We start from the raw sequence: 20,669 nt of genomic DNA on the forward strand, positions 1-20,669 counted from the left end.
AGTTTTGTCCTTTCTTCCTTCATTTAGCAATCAGGGTTGCTTTAAGAATTGAGCAAAATGGTCAGCTGCCCTAGGTCCAACCTGTAAAGGCACCCCACCCATCGTGGCTCCTTCACTGGTTCCACCCTCTCCATACTTTTCTTATCATTTGTCACAGCGGGGCAAAAAATAGCCTTATGCTTCGGAGAGGGTGGGCGGTCTGAGGGACAGACTCCCAGAGGTTCTTCCACTGGGCCTAAATTTTCTCCCATTGACAAAGAATGACAGACTTCTAGATCAGGGGGAAGCAATCTGAGAATGAGGAGGACCTTATTTGAAGAAGAATTAGAAATAAAGACATCAAGACAAGTAGCTGCACAGTAATCAACTGAAAACATGCATAGTGAATTCAGTGAAATGATGTCTTATTCTAGATTGATCCTAGCTGATTACCCTTTATAAGCTAATCTTTTCTTTTTGAGGGGCTTCATATAAAATCCTGGGCACAGGATATTAAGCAACCATCACATACCAGATTGAGCTCACTGGGGAAGTTGAGCAAGCCCTAGCTGCTTGTTTGGTCTGTACCCTGGCACTTTCGTTTCCACATACTTGTTTGGTTAACAAATGTATTTACTTATTGGATCTGGGGAAGTTATTCAAAATTCCCAAGTACTTTCACTATTGTTTTATAACATCTTCCCTCAAAACCTTTGTAGGCCTGTGGTGAATTTCACTAGGGAGAAAGTTTATCAAGCAATACTACCTAATGTTACCCTTGTTTAAATGATCTTTCACTCACATTCCTCTTCACATGAAAGGTAAACCAGGCAGTCTGCAATGAACTGCAGTAATTAATCAGAAGAAAGATTATTAAACAGTCATGGGGTTAAGCCAAGATCGAGTTCTTTGTTAATGCAGGCTTGATTTTTGATAAGCTTTAGGTACGTGTAGTAAAACGTACACAACTATTAGAAAAGACTATGTTTGACCAGAATTTTTCTCATACCATTTTCTTGAGGCTTCTCTGACCTCGGATAAAATAGCCTCGACAAAGCTAGGTTCTGTTGGGATTTAAAAGCAGAAAAGAAATAATGGAAATAAATAGTGATCTCTTCCGATGGAGCATAAAAGTCCTGACGATTTTGGGACAGTCATCTTACTTTGATTTGTGTGACAGCAGGTTACGGCTGGGTGCTCTGCTGCCACACAATGGCCAAGCCAAGCAATACCAAGCAACTGCCCAAAGGCACTGCTCTTATCATCCCCACCCCAGCCAGCACTAGGACCTCTGGATAAGGAAATAATCAGGTCAACCTGGTCCCTTGGGTGGGGGCAGACAAGCCTTGTCTCAGAGGTGAAGAGAGATAGGGACATTTGTAGCAGGGGTGAAGAAGGTTCACCAAAGAAAGTTTGTTCTGGAATAAATAGACCACCACACGGTCAGTCACTGTTACTAGCAATGAATGTTGCTATGCTAGACTCCTGAAAGCAGGGCAAAATTACTCCAGCGTGTGTGAGAGAGAGCACCCTTGACTCACAGAAAAAGAACTAAATTTTCCGGCCCAAAGATTGGCACTGTCTGCAGGAGAGCTGATGCCACTCCAGACCCAGGGCCAGTGCCATCACCAGGGAAGATTATTGTTATTTTAGAAGCCAGCCTCCAGCTCTTTCAGAATCATTCACCACAGCAAGGTACGAATTGCTCCAGTGTGGACTAGTGGATAGAGTACGGGCCTGGGAGTTAGAAGGACATGAGTTATAATCCTGCCTCCTTCACTTGTCTGCTGTTTGACCTTGGGCAAGTCACTTCACTTCTCTGTGCCTCAGTTACCTCAACTGTAAAATGGAAATTAAAACTTTGAGCTCTATGTGGGACAGGGACTGTGTCTAACTCGATCGACTTGTACCTACCCAAGCTATTAGTATAGTGCCTGGCAAGTAGCACTTAACAAATACCATTAAAAAAAAAATGTTGCATCTTTGTGGATGCAGCCCCCAAGCTTAATATCCAGCCCTGTTCTAAGACCTGAAAGCTAGCTGCTTATGGAGGAATTGTTTTCCTCTTGAGAAAGTAAACTGAGGAATGTGATATTATCTGGCTATTGAGGTGCATTTCCCAGCAATACTGTCCACACACTTAACTCTCCATATCTCATTCCTACAAATGAGTCCATCGAAGACTCCCAGTACCAATCATTGTCCCAGGTTTCAAGTTGTGTTCTGGAAAGTTATGTCCTTAACCTGGCAGTCTTACCATTTTTCGGCATTCTAACTACATTCCTTAAAAACTAATTGTGGCCATGTCCTCACATGTCGAATAGTTCTCTCTTTAGAACATCAGTACTAGGTCAAAAGGACACCAAATACAGTCTGGTTACAAAACTTAAAATGTCATTCTTTGGAACTTTTCATGTATCACGGACCTATGGTCTTCGATGTTTCAGAGATTATTCAGTCTGCCCAGGTTTCTTGCCATATGCTCTTTTATTTTACATGGCTTCTCTCCAGCTCCTAAGAACTGGTAAGCTCGTGACATTCCCCTGGGAAAAAAGTAATAATTGGACTTCCTGTCTCCTTTCTATCGTGGCTTGAATTGAAACCCAAAGTGGGAAGGAAGCATATCTTTAGCAGGGGTGGGGCCAGAGATCTGAGGTTTAAGGCAGGAGGTGGTGGTCAAGAAAGAGAAAGGGAGTGAGAGAGAGAGAGAAAGAAAAGTAAGCGTCTCACACACATATTAAAGAAAAAACCCTAGCAAAGCAGAGAGTCTCTATCCAATCTGACACAGCTGCTTGTATCGCCATCTCTCTGATCAAGAGTTAGGTCCTGCTGGGAGTGGATGGCAGCCAGAATTTTGTAACTGTCCCACCTAAATCAAGAGATTTGGTCACTTTACCCCTAATCTCTGAACTGGTCCTGGCTCACTGTCTGGTAATGCCATCAGGGGCCAGAACCACCGGCCTTTCCCTTGGGCAACCTCTTCTTTGTTCTAATAGGACTCACTTTAAACTAGGCAGACATTTGGAGCTTGGGATATTTTCAGGCTTCTTGTAGAAACGGATTTCATATGTTTATAACCTGCTTTGTGAAAAAGTTTAATTGTTTTGAATGCTTTAATATATCTGAACTGCCATTGTAAGATTGGGTGACAGGTCTCTATTCCTTCTGATGTCAATCAGTCAATCCCTGGCATTTCTTGAGCACTTACCGGGTGCAGAGCACTGTACTAAGCATTGGAGGAGAACACTACAACAGAGTCAGTTGATACGTTCCCTGCCCACAAAAAGTATGCAGTCTAGAAAATGGCATAACTATTCCAACTTCATTTTTAACCTTGTGGCCTGGGGGAGGTGGTGGCAGAGGTTTAAAAAAATCAAAAATGCTACCATTCTATTTAAGGATTACTGAAAACCACGAGTCTCATCCACTGCTAGGTTACACTCTATGCAGATTCATGGTGTGGAATTTTTTTAGTGGAAAATTCCTATCAGAAAATAAAATTTGCCCTGTGAACCCTTGACCAGTTGTTAAAAGCAATTGTGCAGTTTATTTTATAATATAATGAATAACCAGCTGTTGTGAATGTTTTTTAAATTCTCACTTGTCTGAAGCAGGGAACTATCTTAGAAGACCTCTAGCGGTCTCTTCCTATGCCAGCATTCTAGCTTTATAGTCCCCTGATTGAGAAAATGGTGAGATCAGTCCCAGATTAAGGAGGAAGGGCAAGGGATATTTTCCCCAGACCATCCTGGTCAAGGGAGACTTTTTCTCATCTTTATGAGTAGGGCAGGCAGAAAACTGCCCCTCCCTTTGAAGCCTGAAAGTGTTCAGAAATTAAGGCAAGATGTCGATTCCAGTTTTTGCCCATTACTGGTAAATTGTGATGTCTGGTCCTGGAATGTGCAGTATATCTCTTGCCCCCACTTAGGGGCTCAGGGCCTGAGATTGAGACTCCTCTTACCCCGAGCCCCGGAGCCCAGTTGATGTCTCCCCCTCTAGACTGTAAGATCACTGTGGGCTGGGAAAGTGTCTACCACCTCTATTGTGTCGTAATAATAATAATAAAGATGGTATTTGTTAAGCGCTTACTGTGTGTCAAGCACTGCTCTAAGCGCTGAGGTAGGTACAAGGTAATCAGGTGGTCCCCCATGGAACTCACAGTCTTAATCCCCATTTTACAGATGAGTTAACTGAGGCAAAGAGAAGTTAAATGACTTGCCCAAGGTCACACAGCTGACAAGTCGTACTCTCCCAAGCTATTAGTACAAGGCTCTGCACACAGTAAGCGCTCAGTAAATACCATTGATCAAATGACTGATTGTTGCCCTTCCTAGTCTGCCAGCTTGTGTCTGGGTTGGGAATGTACTGCAGCAGCTCTGAAAATGGCTCATTTGGCAAACTTCACCATTCTCAAAACTGGAACTGATATCCTCTTTCATAGTTGCCCAAGTGGCTTGGCTTGCCCACCCTCAGCTGTATTTGCCAGCTGAGGAAACAAATGTATTTGCCTGTTAAATGGAACCAAAACTTTGTTCTGCTCTGACCTTTAATTTCACCATATAACCATGAAGGTGTGCCTTCCCTTGTGCGATGAAGTGAGACCTAACAAGAGCACCCAGCTCTGAATTGGGTTATTCTGAGCCTCCACTTCTGTACAAGTCATTTTTATATAGTGGTCCCCATGAGAAGTGGTACAAATACTCACAACGTGTATTGACCGTAACAAGGTTGAAGCAACAAGAATGATGACATTTCTTAACCTACACTGGGTATCGTCTGAAAGAGTTAAGCATTTTAATCATAAAGTACGGTAGTTTCTTTTTCCAGCAGAGAAAAGTGTTATGTAGGATATTTCTGAATTGTACATGGGAAGTCTCCTTTTTGAGGAACCGCATATGCATCATTTATATGTTGTCAGGTTCATTCTTACTAATGTTTTTCTAGAGTTTGAAGGTACTCAGGTCTGCCTCTGAGAAGTGAAAGTCTGTTGAATTCCTTTTTTTTAAAATGGTGTTAAGTACTTACTGTGTCCCAGGCATTGTACTAAACACTGGGTAGATATAAACTAATCAGGTTGGACATAGTCCCTGGCCCACATAGGCCTCACTGTCTTAATCCCCATTTTACAGATGAGGTAACCGAGGCACAGAGTAGAGAAATGATTTGCCCAAGGTCACAGAGCAGACAAGTGGCAGACCTAGGATTAGAGCCCAGGGTCTCTCTGACTCCCAGGCTTGTGCTCTTTCCTTTGGCCATGCTACTTTTCTACCTTTGAAAAATTGCAATCATGTGCTGTCCAATCTGAGGGGTATTGCTGTGGTACTGATAGCTGAACGTGTCAAAATAAGTTAGTCTTTAATTTCAAATTTTTCATAGCTGTTCTGAATGGAAAGAAGAAATCAGAGTTTACCTTTAATAATGGTTTTTCTTTCTCTCTCTCATGGTAGCTTGGTGATCCTGCTATTTTCCCAGCTGTGATTGTGGAGCATGTCCCCAGTGCAGATCTCCTCAATGGATATGCCGGTTTAGCCTGTGTCGATGAGCCGAATGACATGATTACCGAGAGTTCACTGGATGTCGCTGAAGAGGAAATCATAGAAGACGACGACGACATCACCCTTACAGGTGTGTTGCTGCCTCGGGGTTAGCCTTGTGAAGGATTTAGGCAATTTCCCTCCCCTTCAAAGCCTTTTCGAAGGCACATTTCCTCCAAGAGGCCTTCCTCAGCCTAATCCTTCCTTTCCTCTTCTCCCACTCCTTTTTGCGTCACCCTGACTTGCTCCCTTTATTCATCCCTCCTCCCACCTCCACAACACTTATGTACATAACTATAATTTATTTCTTTATATTAATGTCTGTCTCCCCTTCTAGACTGTAAGCTCATTGTGGGTAGGGAATGTGTTGGTTTATTGTTATATCATAAGTGCTTATTATGGGGCTCTGCCCGCAACTTTGGTGTTATCCTTGACTCCAGTTTCTCATTCACCCCACATACCCAATCCGTCACCAAAACCTGCCGATCTCACCTTTACAATATCGCCAAGATTCGCCCTTTCCTCTCCATCCAAACCGCTACCGCGTGGTACAATCATTCATCCTATCCCGACTGGATTATTGCATCAGCATCCTTTCTGATCTCCCAACCTCCTGTCTCTTCCCACTTCAGCCTATACTTCACATTGCTGCTTGGATTATCTTTCTACAGAAATGTTCTGGGCATGTCACCCCCTCCTCAAATATCTCCAGTGGCTTCCTATCAAACTCCGTAACAAGCAAAAACTCCTCACTGTTATCTTCAAAGCTCTTCTTCACCTTGCCACTTCTTACCTCACCTCCCTTCTCTCCTTCTACATCCCAGCACACACACTCTGCTTCTCTGGCACTAACCTTCTCACTGTGCCTTGTACTCGCCTGTCCCACCGTCGACCCTGGCCCACGTTCTATCTCTGTCCTGGAATGCCCTCCCTACTAACATCCGCTAAACTAGCACAATTCCCCCCTTCAAAGCCCTACTGAAAGCTCGTCTCCTCCAGGAGGCCTTCCCAGACTAAGCCCCTCCTCTTCCTCTTCTCCCCCTCTGTTCCCCATCATCCCCACTCGCTCCCTTTGCTCTACCCCCTCCCCGCCCCACAGCACTTGTGTATATATGTACATATTTATAATTCTAATTATTTTTATTTTTATTAATAGTGTATATATCTATAATTCTTTTTATTTATAATGATGCTACTGATACCTGTTTACTTGTTTTGATGTCTATTCCACCCCACCCCCCTTCTAGACTGTGAGCCCATTGTGGGCAGGGATTGTCTCTATTTGTAGCTGAATTGTACTTCCCAAGCCCTTAGTAAAGTGCTCTGCACAAAGTAAGTGCTCATTAAATATGATTGAATGAATGAATGTTAAAAATCCTGTGCCATGTATTTGGGGTGGGAAAAACTCACCTAAAAGTTGTTCCAGCCTTATCCTCTTCCTGTCCCAGTCCCCTTGTTGCTGTTACTGTGGCAGTGATGGAAACCCTATATCCTCCCTACCTTTATGTTGCCTAGAAAGGAGGCAGAGAGGCTCCGAGTGGCAAGTTAAGAATCAAGGAACCCTCATTTCCCCCATTTGCCCTCCCTTTTGCATTGCCTGTTCATTTGGACCTGTACCCTTCAGCCCTCAATATTCACCCCATTCACATCCCCACAGCACTTATGATTATTATTGTTATCAAGTGCCGTCGAGTTGTTTCTGATTCGTAGTGACTCCATGGATATATTTTCTCCAGAACGTCCTGTCTTCTGCCATAATCCGTAACCTTTCTAATGGCTCTTCCATTATTGTTAATAGTAATAATAATGTTGGTATTTGTTAAGCGCTTACTATGTGCAGAGCACTGTTCTAAGTGCTGGGGTAGATACAGGGTAATCAGGTTGTCCCACGTGAGGGTCCCAGTCTTCATCCCCATTTTACAGATGAGGGAACTGAGGCACAGTCACACAGCTAACAAGTAGCAGAGCCGGGATTTGAACCCATGACCTCTGACTCCCAAGCCCGTGCTCTTTCCATTGAGCCACGCTGCTGGTCTCTAGCCATCTAGCTGCTGGTCTGTCTCTCCTACATTTTCCCTGGACTTTTCCTAGCATTAGTGTCTTCTCCAGAGAATTGGTCCTCTTGATTATGTGTCCAAAATATGCTAATCTAAGTTGAGTCATTTGGCCTTTCAAAGACCACTCTGATTTAATTTGCTCCATTGTTTGTTTTTTCAGATAGTCCATGGTATTCTCAAAAGCCTTCTCCAACACCATGTTTCAAAAAAATTAATGGTCTTTCTATCCTGTTTTTTCACTGTCCAGCTTTTGATTCCGTACATTGTCACTGGAAACACCATAGAATCGACAATTTGTATTTTTCTTACAGCACATATACATATTCTTATATTATTCAATTTTCCGTCTCTATAATTTATTTTAATGTCTGTCTTCCCCTCTAGACTGTTAAGCTCCTGTGGGCAGTGAGAGTGTAGGGTGCCTTTCCAAGCTGGTACTACAGTACTCTGCAGATAGTAAGCACTCAGTAAATACCACTGATTGATCAAATCATCGGTACCTAGGAGTGCTTACTGTGTGCAGAGCACTGTACTAAGCACTTGGGAAGTATGATAGTATTGGTAGACATGGTCCTTGCCCACTAGGAATTTACAAACTAGTGGAGGAGACAGAAATTAAAATAAACTACAGAAAGGGAAGCCACAGAGTACAAGTGTATGTACAGAAGTGCTGTGGGGCTCGAGTTTCCTAGCAGAAATGAGAGGGAACTCTACATTCTGTTGTGCTTGGGTCAAGGTTACTATGTCCTGTGGTTTTGTCAGACCGTAAAATAATTAATCCTTAAAAGCAAAATGAAAATTGATTTTGAAATATAAAACTAATATTCAAGTTTTGACCTTATTAAAGGTAATAATAATAATTAATGAAAGTGGTATTTGTTAAGTGCTTACTATGTGGCAAGCATTGTATTAAACACCTGGGCAGGTTCAAAGTAATGAGGTTGGATGTGGAGGAACAGAGAAGTTAAGTGACATGCCCAAGGTCACACAGTAGGCAAGTTGTATTAGAACCCAGGTCCTCTAACGCCCAGGCCTGTTCTTTTTTCACTAGTCCATCATGCTGGTATTGTCTGTGATTTGAGGGAGAGCTGATATTTTTGTCAAAGGTGAATTTGAAATGTACATCGCCTTGATTCTATTTAGTTGCCATTGTTTTTACGAGATGTTCTTCCCCTTGACTCTGTTTATTGCCATTGTTCTTGTCTGTCCGTCTCCCCCGATTAGACTGTAAGCCTGTCAAACGGCAGGGACTGTCTCTATCTGTTGCTGACATGTTCATTCCAAGCACTTAGTACAGTGCTCTGCACATAGTAAGTGCTCAATAAATACTATTGAATGAATTTGAAACCATTAGCCTTTGTTAAAAGCCCAGCAGTTTCCCCCTAGTTATCCACATTTGCATGTAAATCATTCATCCAGTTTAGTAGAGTTACTTAATTCCGATGTGTCTGTCCCAAAGGATGATCTTGTGCAATAGATTCTGAACTCAGCAGATTTTTCCACAGTCCTGGCCAGGGACAGAAAGGAGTTTCATTTTTAATTGAAATCAACCACTGTGTCAACACATAGGGTCCTCACTGTGGTCTTGCAGGTGGGAGTAGGTGCTTTTGCTGGACTCCTTTACTAAAAATAAGGCATTAATATGAAGATGGGGACCTTCCCCATGGGACAGTCTGTGAGCTAGTTGCTGAGTCTATTGCAAAACCCAAACAGCAACCTATGGTTGCTGGGGTGGGGATATTCCATCTTTGGGGGCATTAATGGGTTTCTCTTATTTGGGTCACAAAAGATGGAAAAAGAATAGGCCTGGGAGTTAAAGGACCTGGATTCTAATTCCACTTGCCTGCTGTGTGACCTTGGGTAAGTCACTTAACTTCTAAGTCCCACCTCATTCTCTTGTATCTACTTAAGTGCTTAGTACAAAGCTTGCCACATAGTAAGCACTTAATAACTTTTGAAGGATTTCCACTTTGGTTTCAAATCCGTATGGAGTCAGAGGACCTGGATTCTAATTCCGTCTTCACCATTTGCCTGTTGTGTGAAGTTACTTCACTTGGACAAGTTACTTCACTTCTGTGTGCCTCAGTTCCCTCATCTGCAAAATGGAAATTCAATAACTGATCTCCCTCCTACATACACTTCTTCTCTTCATGACTGACATCTTCAACTGTTCACTTTCTAATGGCTTCTTCCTCACTGCTTTCCAAAATCCTTATATATCCCCTATCCTAAAAAACTCCCTTGACAACACAGCTCCCTCCAGGTATTGCCCCATCTCCCTCCTGTCATTTCTCTCCAAATCTCTTGAGAGAGTTGTTTACACCTACTGTCTCCACTTCCTATCCTCCAGTTCTCTCCTAGATCCCCTCCAGTCTGGCTTCCGCCCCCTTCACTCCATAAACACAGCCCTCTCTAAGGTAACCAATGACCTTCTCATCATGTCTGACGGCCTCTCCTCTATCCTAATCCTCCTAGATCTCTCAACCATCTTTGACCTTCTCCGTAAAACATTATCCAACCTTGGATTCACTGACCCCGCCCTCTCTTAGTTTTCCTCCTATCTCTATGACTGCTCCTTCTCAGAGTTTCTTTTGTTGACTTCTCCTCTGGCTCCCACCCTCTTTCAGTCGGAATCCCTCAAGGCACAATTCTAGGTCCTCTTCTCTTCTACCTTTACACCTACTCCCTTGGAGAACTCATTCGCTCCCATGGTTTCAATTGCCATCTCTATGCAGATGATTCCCAAATCTACATCTCCAGTCATAACCTCTCTTCTTCCCTGCAGAATCACATTTCTTCCTGCCTTCAAGACATATCTACTTGGATGTCCCACTGACACCTCAAACAGGTCCAAAGTAGAACTCCTTATCTTCGCACCCAAACCCTTTCCTTACCCTGTCTTTCCCATCACTGTAGATGACACTACTATCCTTCCTACCTCACAAGTCTATAACCTTAGCGCTGTCCTTTACTCATCTCTCTTATTCCACCCACATATTCAGTCTGTCACCAAATCCTATCAGCTCAACATTCCTAAAATCCACCCTTTCCTCTCCATCCAAACTGTTCCCATGCCGATCCAAGCACTTATCCTATCCCACCATGACTGCTTCTGCCTCTTTGCTTACCTCCCAGCCACTTGTCTCTCCCCATTCCAATCCTTGCTTCAGTGTGCTGCACAATTCATTTATCAACAAAAATGTTCAGTTCATTTCATTCATTCATTCAATAGTATTTATTGAGCGCTTACTATGTGCAGAGCACTGTACTAAGTGCTTGGGATGAACAAGTCGGCAACAGATAGAGACAGTCCCTGCCGTTTGACGGGCTTACAGTCTAATCGGGGGAGACGGACAGACAAGAACAATGGCACTAAACAGCGTCAAGGGGAAGAACATCTCGTAAAAACAATGGCAACTAAATAGAATCGAGGCGATGTACAATTCATTAACAAAATAAATAGGGTAACGAAAATATATACAGTTGAGCGGACGGGTACAGTGCTGTGGGGATGGGAAGGGAGAGGTGGAGGAGCAGAGGGAAAAGGGGAAAATGAGGCTTTAGCTGCGGAGAGGTAAAGGGGGGATGGCAGAGGGAGTAGAGGGGGAAGAGGAGCTCAGTCTGGGAAGGCCTTTTGGAGGAGGTGATTTTTAAGTAAGGTTTTGAAGAGGGAAAGAGAATCAGTTTGGCGGAGGTGAGGAGGGAGGGCGTTCCAGGACCGCGGGAGGACGTGACCCAGGGGTCGACGGCGGGATAGGCGAGACCGAGGGACGGCGAGGAGGTGGGCGGCAGAGGAGCGGAGCGTGTGGGGTGGGCGGTAGAAAGAGAGAAGGGAGGAGAGGTAGGAAGGGGCAAGGCGATGGAGAGCCTTGAAGCCTAGAGTGAGGAGTTTTTGTTTGGAGCGGAGGTCGATAGGCAACCACTGGAGTTGTTTAAGAAGGGGAGTGACATGCCCAGATCGTTTCTGCAGGAAGATGAGCCGGGCAGCGGAGTGAAGAATAGACCGGAGCGGGGCGAGAGAGGAGGAAGGGAGGTCAGAGAGAAGGCTGACACAGTAGTCTAGCCGGGATATAACGAGAGCCCGTAATAGTAAGGTAGCCGTTTGGGTGGAGAGGAAAGGGCGGATCTTGGCGATATTGTAGAGGTGAAACCGGCAGGTCTTGGTAACGGATAGGATGTGTGGGGTGAACGAGAGGGACGAGTCAAGGATGACACCGAGATTGCGGGCCTACGGGACGGGAAGGATGGTCGTGCCATCCACGGTGATGGAGAAGTCTGGGAGTGGACCGGGCTTGGGAGGGAAGATGAGGAGCTCAGTCTTGCTCATGTTGAGTTTTAGGTGGCGGGCCGACATCCAGGTGGAGACGTCCCGGAGGCAGGAGGAGATGCGAGCCTGAAGGGAGGGGGAGAGGACAGGGGCGGAGATGTAGATCTGCGTGTCATCTGCGTAGAGATGGTAGTCGAAGCCGTGAGAGCGGATGAGTTCACCGAGGGAGTGAGTGTAAATGGAGAACAGAAGAGGGCCAAGAACTGACCCTTGAGGAACTCCAACAGTTAAAGGATGGGAGGGGGAGGAGGCTCCAGCGTAGGAGACCAAGAATGATCGGCCAGAGAGGTAAGAGGAGAACCAGGAGAGGACAGAGTCCGTGAAGCCAAGGTGAGATAAGGTATGGAGGAGGAGGGGATGGTCGACAGTGTCAAAGGCAGCAGAGAGGTCAAGGAGGATCAGAATGGAGTAGGAGCCATTGGATTTGGCAAGAAGGAGGTCATGGGTGACCTTAGAGAGAGCAGTCTCGGTAGAGTGGAGGGGACGGAAGCCAGATTGGAGGGGGTCTAGGAGAGAATGGGAGTTAAGGAATTCTAGGCATCGATTGTAGACGACTCGTTCTAAGATTTCTACCCACTTCTCAAGAACCTCCAATGGCTGCCTATTCACCTCCACATTAACCAGAAGCTCCTTACCATTGGCTTTAAAGCATTCAGTCAGCTTGACCCACCCTAACTCATCTCACTCATCTCCTTCTATAGTGCAGGCCACACACTCTGCTCCTGTAGGGCTAGTTTACTGTGACCCGAACTCAACTATCTCGTCGCCGACCCCTTTCCCGAGTTATCTCCTATCTGGAATTCCTCACCTTCCATATACACCCAACCACTACTCTCTTCACCTTCGAAGCAGTACTAAGGTCACACTGCCTCCCAAGAGACCTTCCCTGATGCTTCCCTCTTTTCTCCTGCTCGCTCTACCTTCTACAATGTCTTTGCGCTTCAGTCTGTGTGATCTTTGTACACTCGATATTCACCCCACCCTCAACCCGACAGTACTTATGTACTTTAAATTATATATCATACTTTTTATGGTATTTTCTAAGTGCTTACTATTTGCCAGGCATATAGTAGATATAAGGCAGTCAGGTTGCACGCAGTCCATATCCCACATGGAGCTCATAGTCTTCATCCCCTTTTTACGGATGAGGGAACTGAGGCCCAGAGAAGTGAAGTGATTTGCCCAAGGGCACACAGCAGACAAGTGGCAGACCCGGGATTAGAACCCAGGTCCTTCTGATCCCAGGCCCATGCTCTACCCATGCTGCTTTGTGGTCTAATGAAATATGAATATTCATATTAATATCTTTCTCTCCCTCTAGACTATTAGCTCATTATGGACAAGAAACGTGTCTACTAATTTTGTTGTATTGTACTTTCCCAAGCACATAGTACAGTGCTCTGCACATATTAAATGCTCAGTAAATATGATTGACTAAGTGACTAGTCCAAGGGCATACAGCAGAGTAATGGCGGGGCTGGGACTAGAACCCAGGTCCTTCTGACTCCCAGCCTGTGCTCTATCCATTAGGCTATATTGCTTCTCCACAATATGCTTCCTTTGCTTCTGTGCACAAACTACATAGCACTGCTGGTGGAAATCCAGATAGTGGGTCGATCTCATCTATCTCAACTCTGTCCTCACCTGCTTTAACTCTGCCATCATCTACACCCAGCACCATTATTTCTCCATCCTTATTGACTCCCATTCCCATTCTCCCACCAGTTGCTCAGACATTTAATTCCCTCCTCAAACCACTTGGATGCCTCTCCCCTACACTCTCCACATTCTTTTGCCACTAATGACCTGGCCACATACTTTATTGAGAAAATTGAAACTATTGGGTATAATTTCTTTAAAATCTATCCTTTTCTTTTCCAGTCCCTCCCTCCTCCTCCTCCTATTTTGACTCTCCCATCTTTCCCAGAAGTATCTCAAGAGATCTCCCACTTCCTCTCAAAATCTACTCCCTCCACCTTGGCCCATTTCTTTGCCCCTTATCAAAACACTTGCCTCCTCGTTTCATCCCTCCCTGACTGCCATCTTCATCTGTTCATTTTCCAATGGCTTCTCCCTCACTGCTTTCAAACATGCTCATGTCTCCCCATCCTAAAAAAAACCCAAAAAACAATCCCCATTTATCACTCCATCCCCTGTTCTTCCATTCCTCTCCAGATTTCCTCAGGGAGTTGTTTTCACCTACTATGTTCTCTTCCTCTCTTCCAAGCCTTTTCTTGACTCTCTCCATTCTGCTTTCCATCCCCTTCACTCCGTGGAAACTGGCCTCTCAAAGATCACCAATGGTCTCCTCCTTGCCAATCCAAGACCTCTGCTACATCCTAATCCTCCTTGATCTTTCTCCTGGCTTTGACACTGTAGATTAACCCCTTTTCCTGGAAATATTATCTATCCTTGACTTCACTGACACTCTCCTTTCCTGGTTCTCCTATCTTTCTAGCCACTCATTATCAATCTCTTTTTTTAGGCTCTCTTCTGCTTCCCACTCCCTAATTATAGGAGTCCTTCAAGGCTCTGGGTCCTCTTCTGTTTTCCATTTACCCCCATTCCCTTGGAGAGCTCATTCCACCATCATCTCTATAACGATGATTACCAAATCTACACCTCTCTCCCTGTTCTTTCTTCTTCTCTGCAGCCTTCTCTTCTTCCCAACCAAACCCTGCTCTCCACCTGACTTTTTCAACAGTGTAGACAGTACTGCCATCCTCACTGTCTCACATGCCTGTAACCTTGATGTTCTCTAGAATTCTTCTCTATCATTTAATCCATATATTCAGTCTGTCACCAAATCCTGTCAGTTCTACCTTCGAAGCATTGCCAGAATATGCCCTTTCCTCTTCATTCAAATTGCTGCCACGTTAATTCAAGCACCTTAGATCTTATCACACACTAATTACTATATCATCCTCCTTGCTGACCTCCCTGCCTCTGTCTTTCCCCATCCAGTCTGAACTTCACTCTGCTGCCCAGATCATTATCCTACAAAAACATTCAGACCATGTTTCCTCAAACCTCAAGAAACTCTAGTAGTTGCCCATCCACCTCCTCATCAAACAAAAGCTCCTCACCATTGGCTTTAAAGCACTCAATCACCTTGCCCCTTCCTATTTTACCTCGCTGATTTCCTTCCTCAACCCACCATGCTCAGTCTGCTCCTCTAATGCCAATCTACTCACTGTACCTTGATCTCACCTATCTCACCCCAACCCCTCACCCACGTCCTGCCTCTGACCTGGAACTCCCTCCCCCTTTACATCCAAAAGATGATCACTTTCTCCACCTTCAAAACCTTATTAAAATCACATCTTTCCCCTACTAAACCCTCTTTTCCACTTTTCTCTTTTCCCTTCTGCATTATCCTTCCACTTGGATTTGTACCCTTTATTCACAGCACTAATATACATATCCATAATTTTATTACTGTCTGTCTCCCCATCTAGACCGTAAGCTCATTGTGGTCAGGGAATGTGTCTACCAAATTGTATAGCTGTAATACTTAGCCAGAATAATGGGGTTCAGCAAGTGAATGCATAGATTGTCAAACAATTCAGACTGAATCTCTGGGGGTGGAGGAAGAGGTTGAAATCCCAAGTCTGTTTGCCATTTTGATTTACAGTTGAAGCTTCCTGCCATAATGGAGATGAAACTATTCAAACTATTGAAGCTGCCGAGGCACTCCTCAACATGGACTCCCCAGGTCCTATGCTGGATGAAAAAAGAATAAGTGAGTTGTTGGAATGATCATTTTCTATTGTCTATTTTCTAGCCCTTTTGGAAGGGAAAATTTTGAATCCGGAAAATGATCCTTCATTGGGAAACAAGTGTTTGAGTGTTGATTTATGGGAAGGTGCCTTGGTAGTTAGTGTTACCTATGTTGAATGCCACATTATGATGTCATGCATCACTTTCTTATTTGGGGAATGAGTGTGGTGGCCTACTGGAAAGAGCATGGGACTACAGTGGTCAGTCCCTCTGCTGGTTCCATGCTTTTGGACCTTGGGCAAATCACTGTGCATCAGTTTCCTTACCTATAAAATGGGGGTAAAATACTGGTCCTTTCTCCCTTTTAGACTGAGTGCTCCAAGCGCTTAGTACAGTGTTTTGCATACCGTAAGTGCTCAGTAAATACAATTGAATGAATGAGTGAGCCCTGCTGGGGACAGGTACTCTCTAATCTGATGATTTTGTATTTTCCCCAGCACTTAGCTTGGTGTTTGGCACTTAGTAAGTGCTTAATTATTCATTCTATAGTATTTATTGAGCGCTTACTATGTGCAGAGCACTTTACTAAGTGCTTGGAATGTACAATTTGGCAACAGATAGAGACAATCCCTGCCCATTGGACGGGGATACCATTGTTATTATTTTGGCATCTTATGAATGTCCTAGCACAATTAAATGTGTTATTCTGTAACTCTGGCCCAGGGAAGCATTGGAGGGGGGATGTAGTAGAAAGAGCAGGGTGCTGGGAGTCAGAAGTCCTGGGTTCTAGGCCCAGCTCTGCCACTAGCCTTTTGTGTCACCTTTGTTAAACCAGTTGCCAGACTTCGCTGGATTTCAGTTTCCCCATATTTGAAATGCCTTTCGCTACTCCTAAGGTGATGCTGTAGGTCCCAAATGAAATAATGGATGTGAAAGTGCTGGGAAAAATAAAAACACATTACAAATCCAAGCTATTCTTATTCCTACAATTCAATGATCATTTATTCACTGCAGTCCATTCTCCTATAATGTAGCTCCTGAAAAACCACACATTAAGGAGAAATCACACCATAGTATTCTGATTTGGGTGAAGCCGTGCAAGTACGTATGGCCATTTCTTCCAACATCACATTGCATACCAGTCTGGGCAGACTGCATTATTGAAAGAATGTGCCTTAATTCCCGTGCAGAGTTCTATCAAAACACGTAATGAAGACACACTAGAGAAGAATGGATTGTATCTATCTAAGCTCCATTTCTGTTTACAGCTTCAGATTCTTCTTTAGTGCCTTATTTCTCATACCTCTGAACATGCATTCTTCTTTGGGATTTCTTTTCAACAATAAATTACTTAAATCCTTAAAACTCCATCCTTAATCATGTTGTTGGTCAATTGCATCATAATGTACTTTTTTCAGAGTGTTCTGAATAGTTTCAAAAGAATTCTTGTGTTCATTCATTCGTTCATTCATTCAATAGTATTTATTGAGCGCTTACTATGTGCAGAGCACTGTACTAAGCGCTTGGAATGTACAAGTGGGTAACAGAGACAGTCCCTGCCCTTTGATGGGCTTACAGTCTAATCGGGGGAGACAGACAGACAAGAACAAGAGCAATAAATAGAATCAAGGGGATGAACATCTCATTAAAACAATAGCAAATAAATAGAATCAAGGTGATATACATCTCATTAACAAAATAAATAGGGTAATGAAAATATATACAGTTGAGCGGACGAGTACAGTGCTGAGGGGAGGGGAAGGGAGAGGGGAAGGAGCAGAGGGAAAAGGGGGAAAAGAGGGTTTAGCTGCAGAGAGGTGAAGGGGGTTAGAGGGAGCAGAGGGAAAAGGGGAGCTCAGTTTGGGAAGGCCTCTTGGAGGAGGTGAGCTTTAAGTAGGGTTTTGAAGAGGGGAAGTGAATTAGTTTGGCGAAGGTGAGGAGGGAGGGCATTCCAGGACAGCGGAAGGATGTGGCCCAGGGGCCGACGGCGAGATAGGCGAGAACGGGGGATGATGAGGAGGTGGGCGGCAGAGGAGCGGAGCGTGCGGGGTGGGCAGTAGAAAGAAGGGAGGAGAGGTAGGAGGGGGCAAGGTGATGGACAGCCTTGAAACCTAGAGTGAGAAGTTTTTGTTTCATGCGGAGGTTGATAGGCAGCCACTGGAGGTTTTTAAGAAGGGAAGTGACATGCCCAGAGCGTTTCTGCAGGAAGATGAGCCGGGCAGCAGAGTGAAGAATAGACTGGAGCGGGGCGAGAGAGGAGGAAGGGAGATCAGAGAGCAGGCTGACAGTAATCTAGCCGGGATATTACGAGAGCCTGTAATAGTAAGATTGGGTGGAGAGGAAAGGGCGGATCTTGGCGATATTATAAAGGTGAGACCGGCAGGTTTTGTTGACGGATCGGATGTGTGGGGTGAACGAGAGAGACGAGTCAAAGATGACACCGAGGTTGCGGGCCTGAGAGACGGGAAGGATGGTCGTACCATCCACGGTGATAGGGAAGTCAAGGAGAAGACAGGTCTTGGGAGGGAAGATGAGGAGCCCAGTTTTGGTCATGTTGACTTCTGGTGGCGGGCAGACATCCAGGTAGAGACATCTTGGAGGCAGGAGGAGATACGAGCCTGAAGGGAGGTGGAGAGGACAGGGGCAGAGATGTAGATCTGTGTGTCATCTGCATAGAGATGATAGTTGAAGCCGTGTTGCACTGTCAAAAGAGTTATTCTGAATGTTTTTCCACTAGCAAATATATTTAGCTCCTCTGAAGATGAGGTTGTTGTTGCCCCTGTTACACACGTGTCAGTCACATTAGATGGGATACCCGAAGTCATGGAGGTCCATCAAGCCCAAGAGCCTTATGAAGAATCGCTGGACACCCCTCCCCCAGAGCAGCCTAGGAGGAAAAAAGGTGAGACCCCCCCGCCAGCCCTCAAAACCCTAAATCGCCTTCTTCCCCTCTTCTCCCTCCTCCACACCCTCTCTTTCCTCCCCATCTCTTCCCCCTCCTCCCTTTCCTCTGCCTCTTCAACCTCCCTTTCACCTTCTCCCCTTCCTCCACCTCTTTCCTTTCCTCCACTTTTTCCTCTTCCTCTCTTTTTTTTCTCAATCATGCCCTTTTGTTGCTCCTTCCCTAGTGTCCCACTTCCTCTCTGCTCTGCTTCCTGAGACCCAGCTCCAAGTTTGCTCCACATTCAAGATGAATGTGCCCCAATTTGTATCCTGAAAATGGTGGGTGGCAAAGATCAAGAGGCAGAGAAGAATGGGGTTGAGGAAAGTCTTCCAAATGACTCCTCAGCTCTTGTGAAGGAGGGCTGTTTTTTAGGACAAAGAAAGTCTTTGCTTTGGTCAAGAAGTAATTATTTGAAAGTGAGTAATCACTGACCAGGCCCACCCTTTTAGGGGGTATATAGTGTTTGATTAATAATGTTGGTATTTGTTAAGCGCTTACTATGTGCAGAGCACTGTTCTAAGCGCTAGGGTAGATACAGGGTAATCAGATTGTCCCACGTGAGTCTCACAGTTAATCCCCATTTTACAGATGAGGTAACTGAGGAACAGAGAAGTTAAGTGACTTGCCCACAGTCACACAGCTGACAAGTGGCAGAGGCAGGATTCGATCCCATGACCTCTGGCTCCCAAGCCCGGGCTCTTTCCACTGAGCCACGCTGCTTACTATGTGTCAAGCAATGTTCTGTGACCTGGGGTAGATACAAGTTTATCAGGTTAGACACAGACCCTATCCCACTCGGGGCTCACAGTCTGAGAGACTCAGAGAAGCAAGGGAGAGGCTAGGTGGCTCAGAAAGCTTTTCCTTTGTCACCCCCCCTTACCAGAAGAGAGGAAATTAATCTCACTACCAACTTAACTCTTTAATAAGAAAACATATCAGGGGAAATGTTATGATCTTGAAGGTGCAACTTTTTTTAGCAACAGTGTTTAAATTATTTTTCCTGAATGAAAGTTTGACGTTCTTTTTTTTCTATAATGTGTATATTTTGATCAATTTCATTTCACAGGGGCATTATGTAGTTGGCAGTATGTAGCGCCCTGCTTGTCAGACCTCTAAATTTTCTGTCCAACTCAACTGTCCTTATTTTGTGAATGGAGTTTGCCCCTATAATGGTTATGTTGTATACCAGTAAAGATGATTAGGTAGCTGGTAATATCTTCCACCTGGGGGAAGAGCTCAGTCTTAGCAATTGCAATATGCCTATCTTGTGGATATTTGAAAAGCCTCTGGTTGCTGGGACAGGGGTAGAAGGGCTTCTGGAGTCAGATGGGGAGAGATACTGTGGTGGAAATAGTTCTGTGCAGTACCTGAATTTTCCAGGATTTCTTCTTCAGAATTCTCTGGCTCCTCCTACAGAGAGCCCTTGGGATGCTGGGTATCCAGAGTTGGGGCTTAGCTTTCATTATAAGCACTATCAAAATAGGGAAGTGAGTCTATGAGGTGCTTAAATCAAAATGATTTGTTAATTTGAAGTTTGTAGTCCTGAATAAAATAATCATTGGGACCATAGGAATTATCTGGTGGTTTTTAAGATACTCTTTTAAATGAAGCATTCCTAATAATAATGATTGTTTGCTAAAGTTACATTTTCTTCAGAGGCAAGAGGAGATTGGCATATAAGAGGGTTATTCTCTTCTTAAAAGTTGATTTTTAGGAGACACAGAATCTTTTGTTTTCCCTCATTCACAAAACTTCCCGGCGTTCTCATCTTTCTGAAGATTAGATTTCTTTGCCATTAAAGCTCATTAAATGTAACACTTTAACTAATCCTCCATGTCAAACAATGGGGAGCTGTCCCTCTGCCTCCTTGCAGAATCCTCTCAAGGGCATATGGTATAAAGATAGGAATCCAACTTATGTTTCCCATCCCAGTTGGAGCCAAAGCTTCCTCTCAATCATATTCCATATATGTTGCTCAGACAAGACAACTTTTTTCAACCTGGAAAGATAAACTGAAATTGCTAGAAAGGTCACTGGATTGAATTAGAATCCATTTTACTTTATGACTCTTTTCATTTGAAGATCTCTACAAGTTTATGTTAATTCCT

At 44.4% G+C, this 20,669-nt stretch overlaps 1 protein-coding gene across 5 annotated transcripts in view; it reads left to right on the forward strand.

Annotated features, from left to right (window-relative positions):
* Positions 1-20,669, forward strand: part of ELF1 (E74 like ETS transcription factor 1) — a 140,341-nt gene that overhangs the window by 110,941 nt on the left and 8,731 nt on the right. For 3 of the 5 annotated variants that reach the window (XM_029058755.2, XM_029058754.2, XM_029058756.1), the window contains exons 3-5: positions 5,427-5,604; positions 15,532-15,639; positions 18,355-18,519. In XM_029058755.2, the coding sequence (XP_028914588.1) occupies positions 5,427-5,604; positions 15,532-15,639; positions 18,355-18,519 (451 nt within the window). The remainder of the gene's footprint in view (positions 1-5,426; positions 5,605-15,531; positions 15,640-18,354; positions 18,520-20,669) is intronic. The other 2 variants (XM_029058757.2, XM_029058758.2) reach the window with 2 other exon arrangements.

The sequence above is a fragment of the Ornithorhynchus anatinus genome, chromosome 2 (assembly GCF_004115215.2).
Source record: "Ornithorhynchus anatinus isolate Pmale09 chromosome 2, mOrnAna1.pri.v4, whole genome shotgun sequence".
In the NCBI taxonomy this organism is placed as follows: Eukaryota; Metazoa; Chordata; class Mammalia; order Monotremata; family Ornithorhynchidae; genus Ornithorhynchus; species Ornithorhynchus anatinus.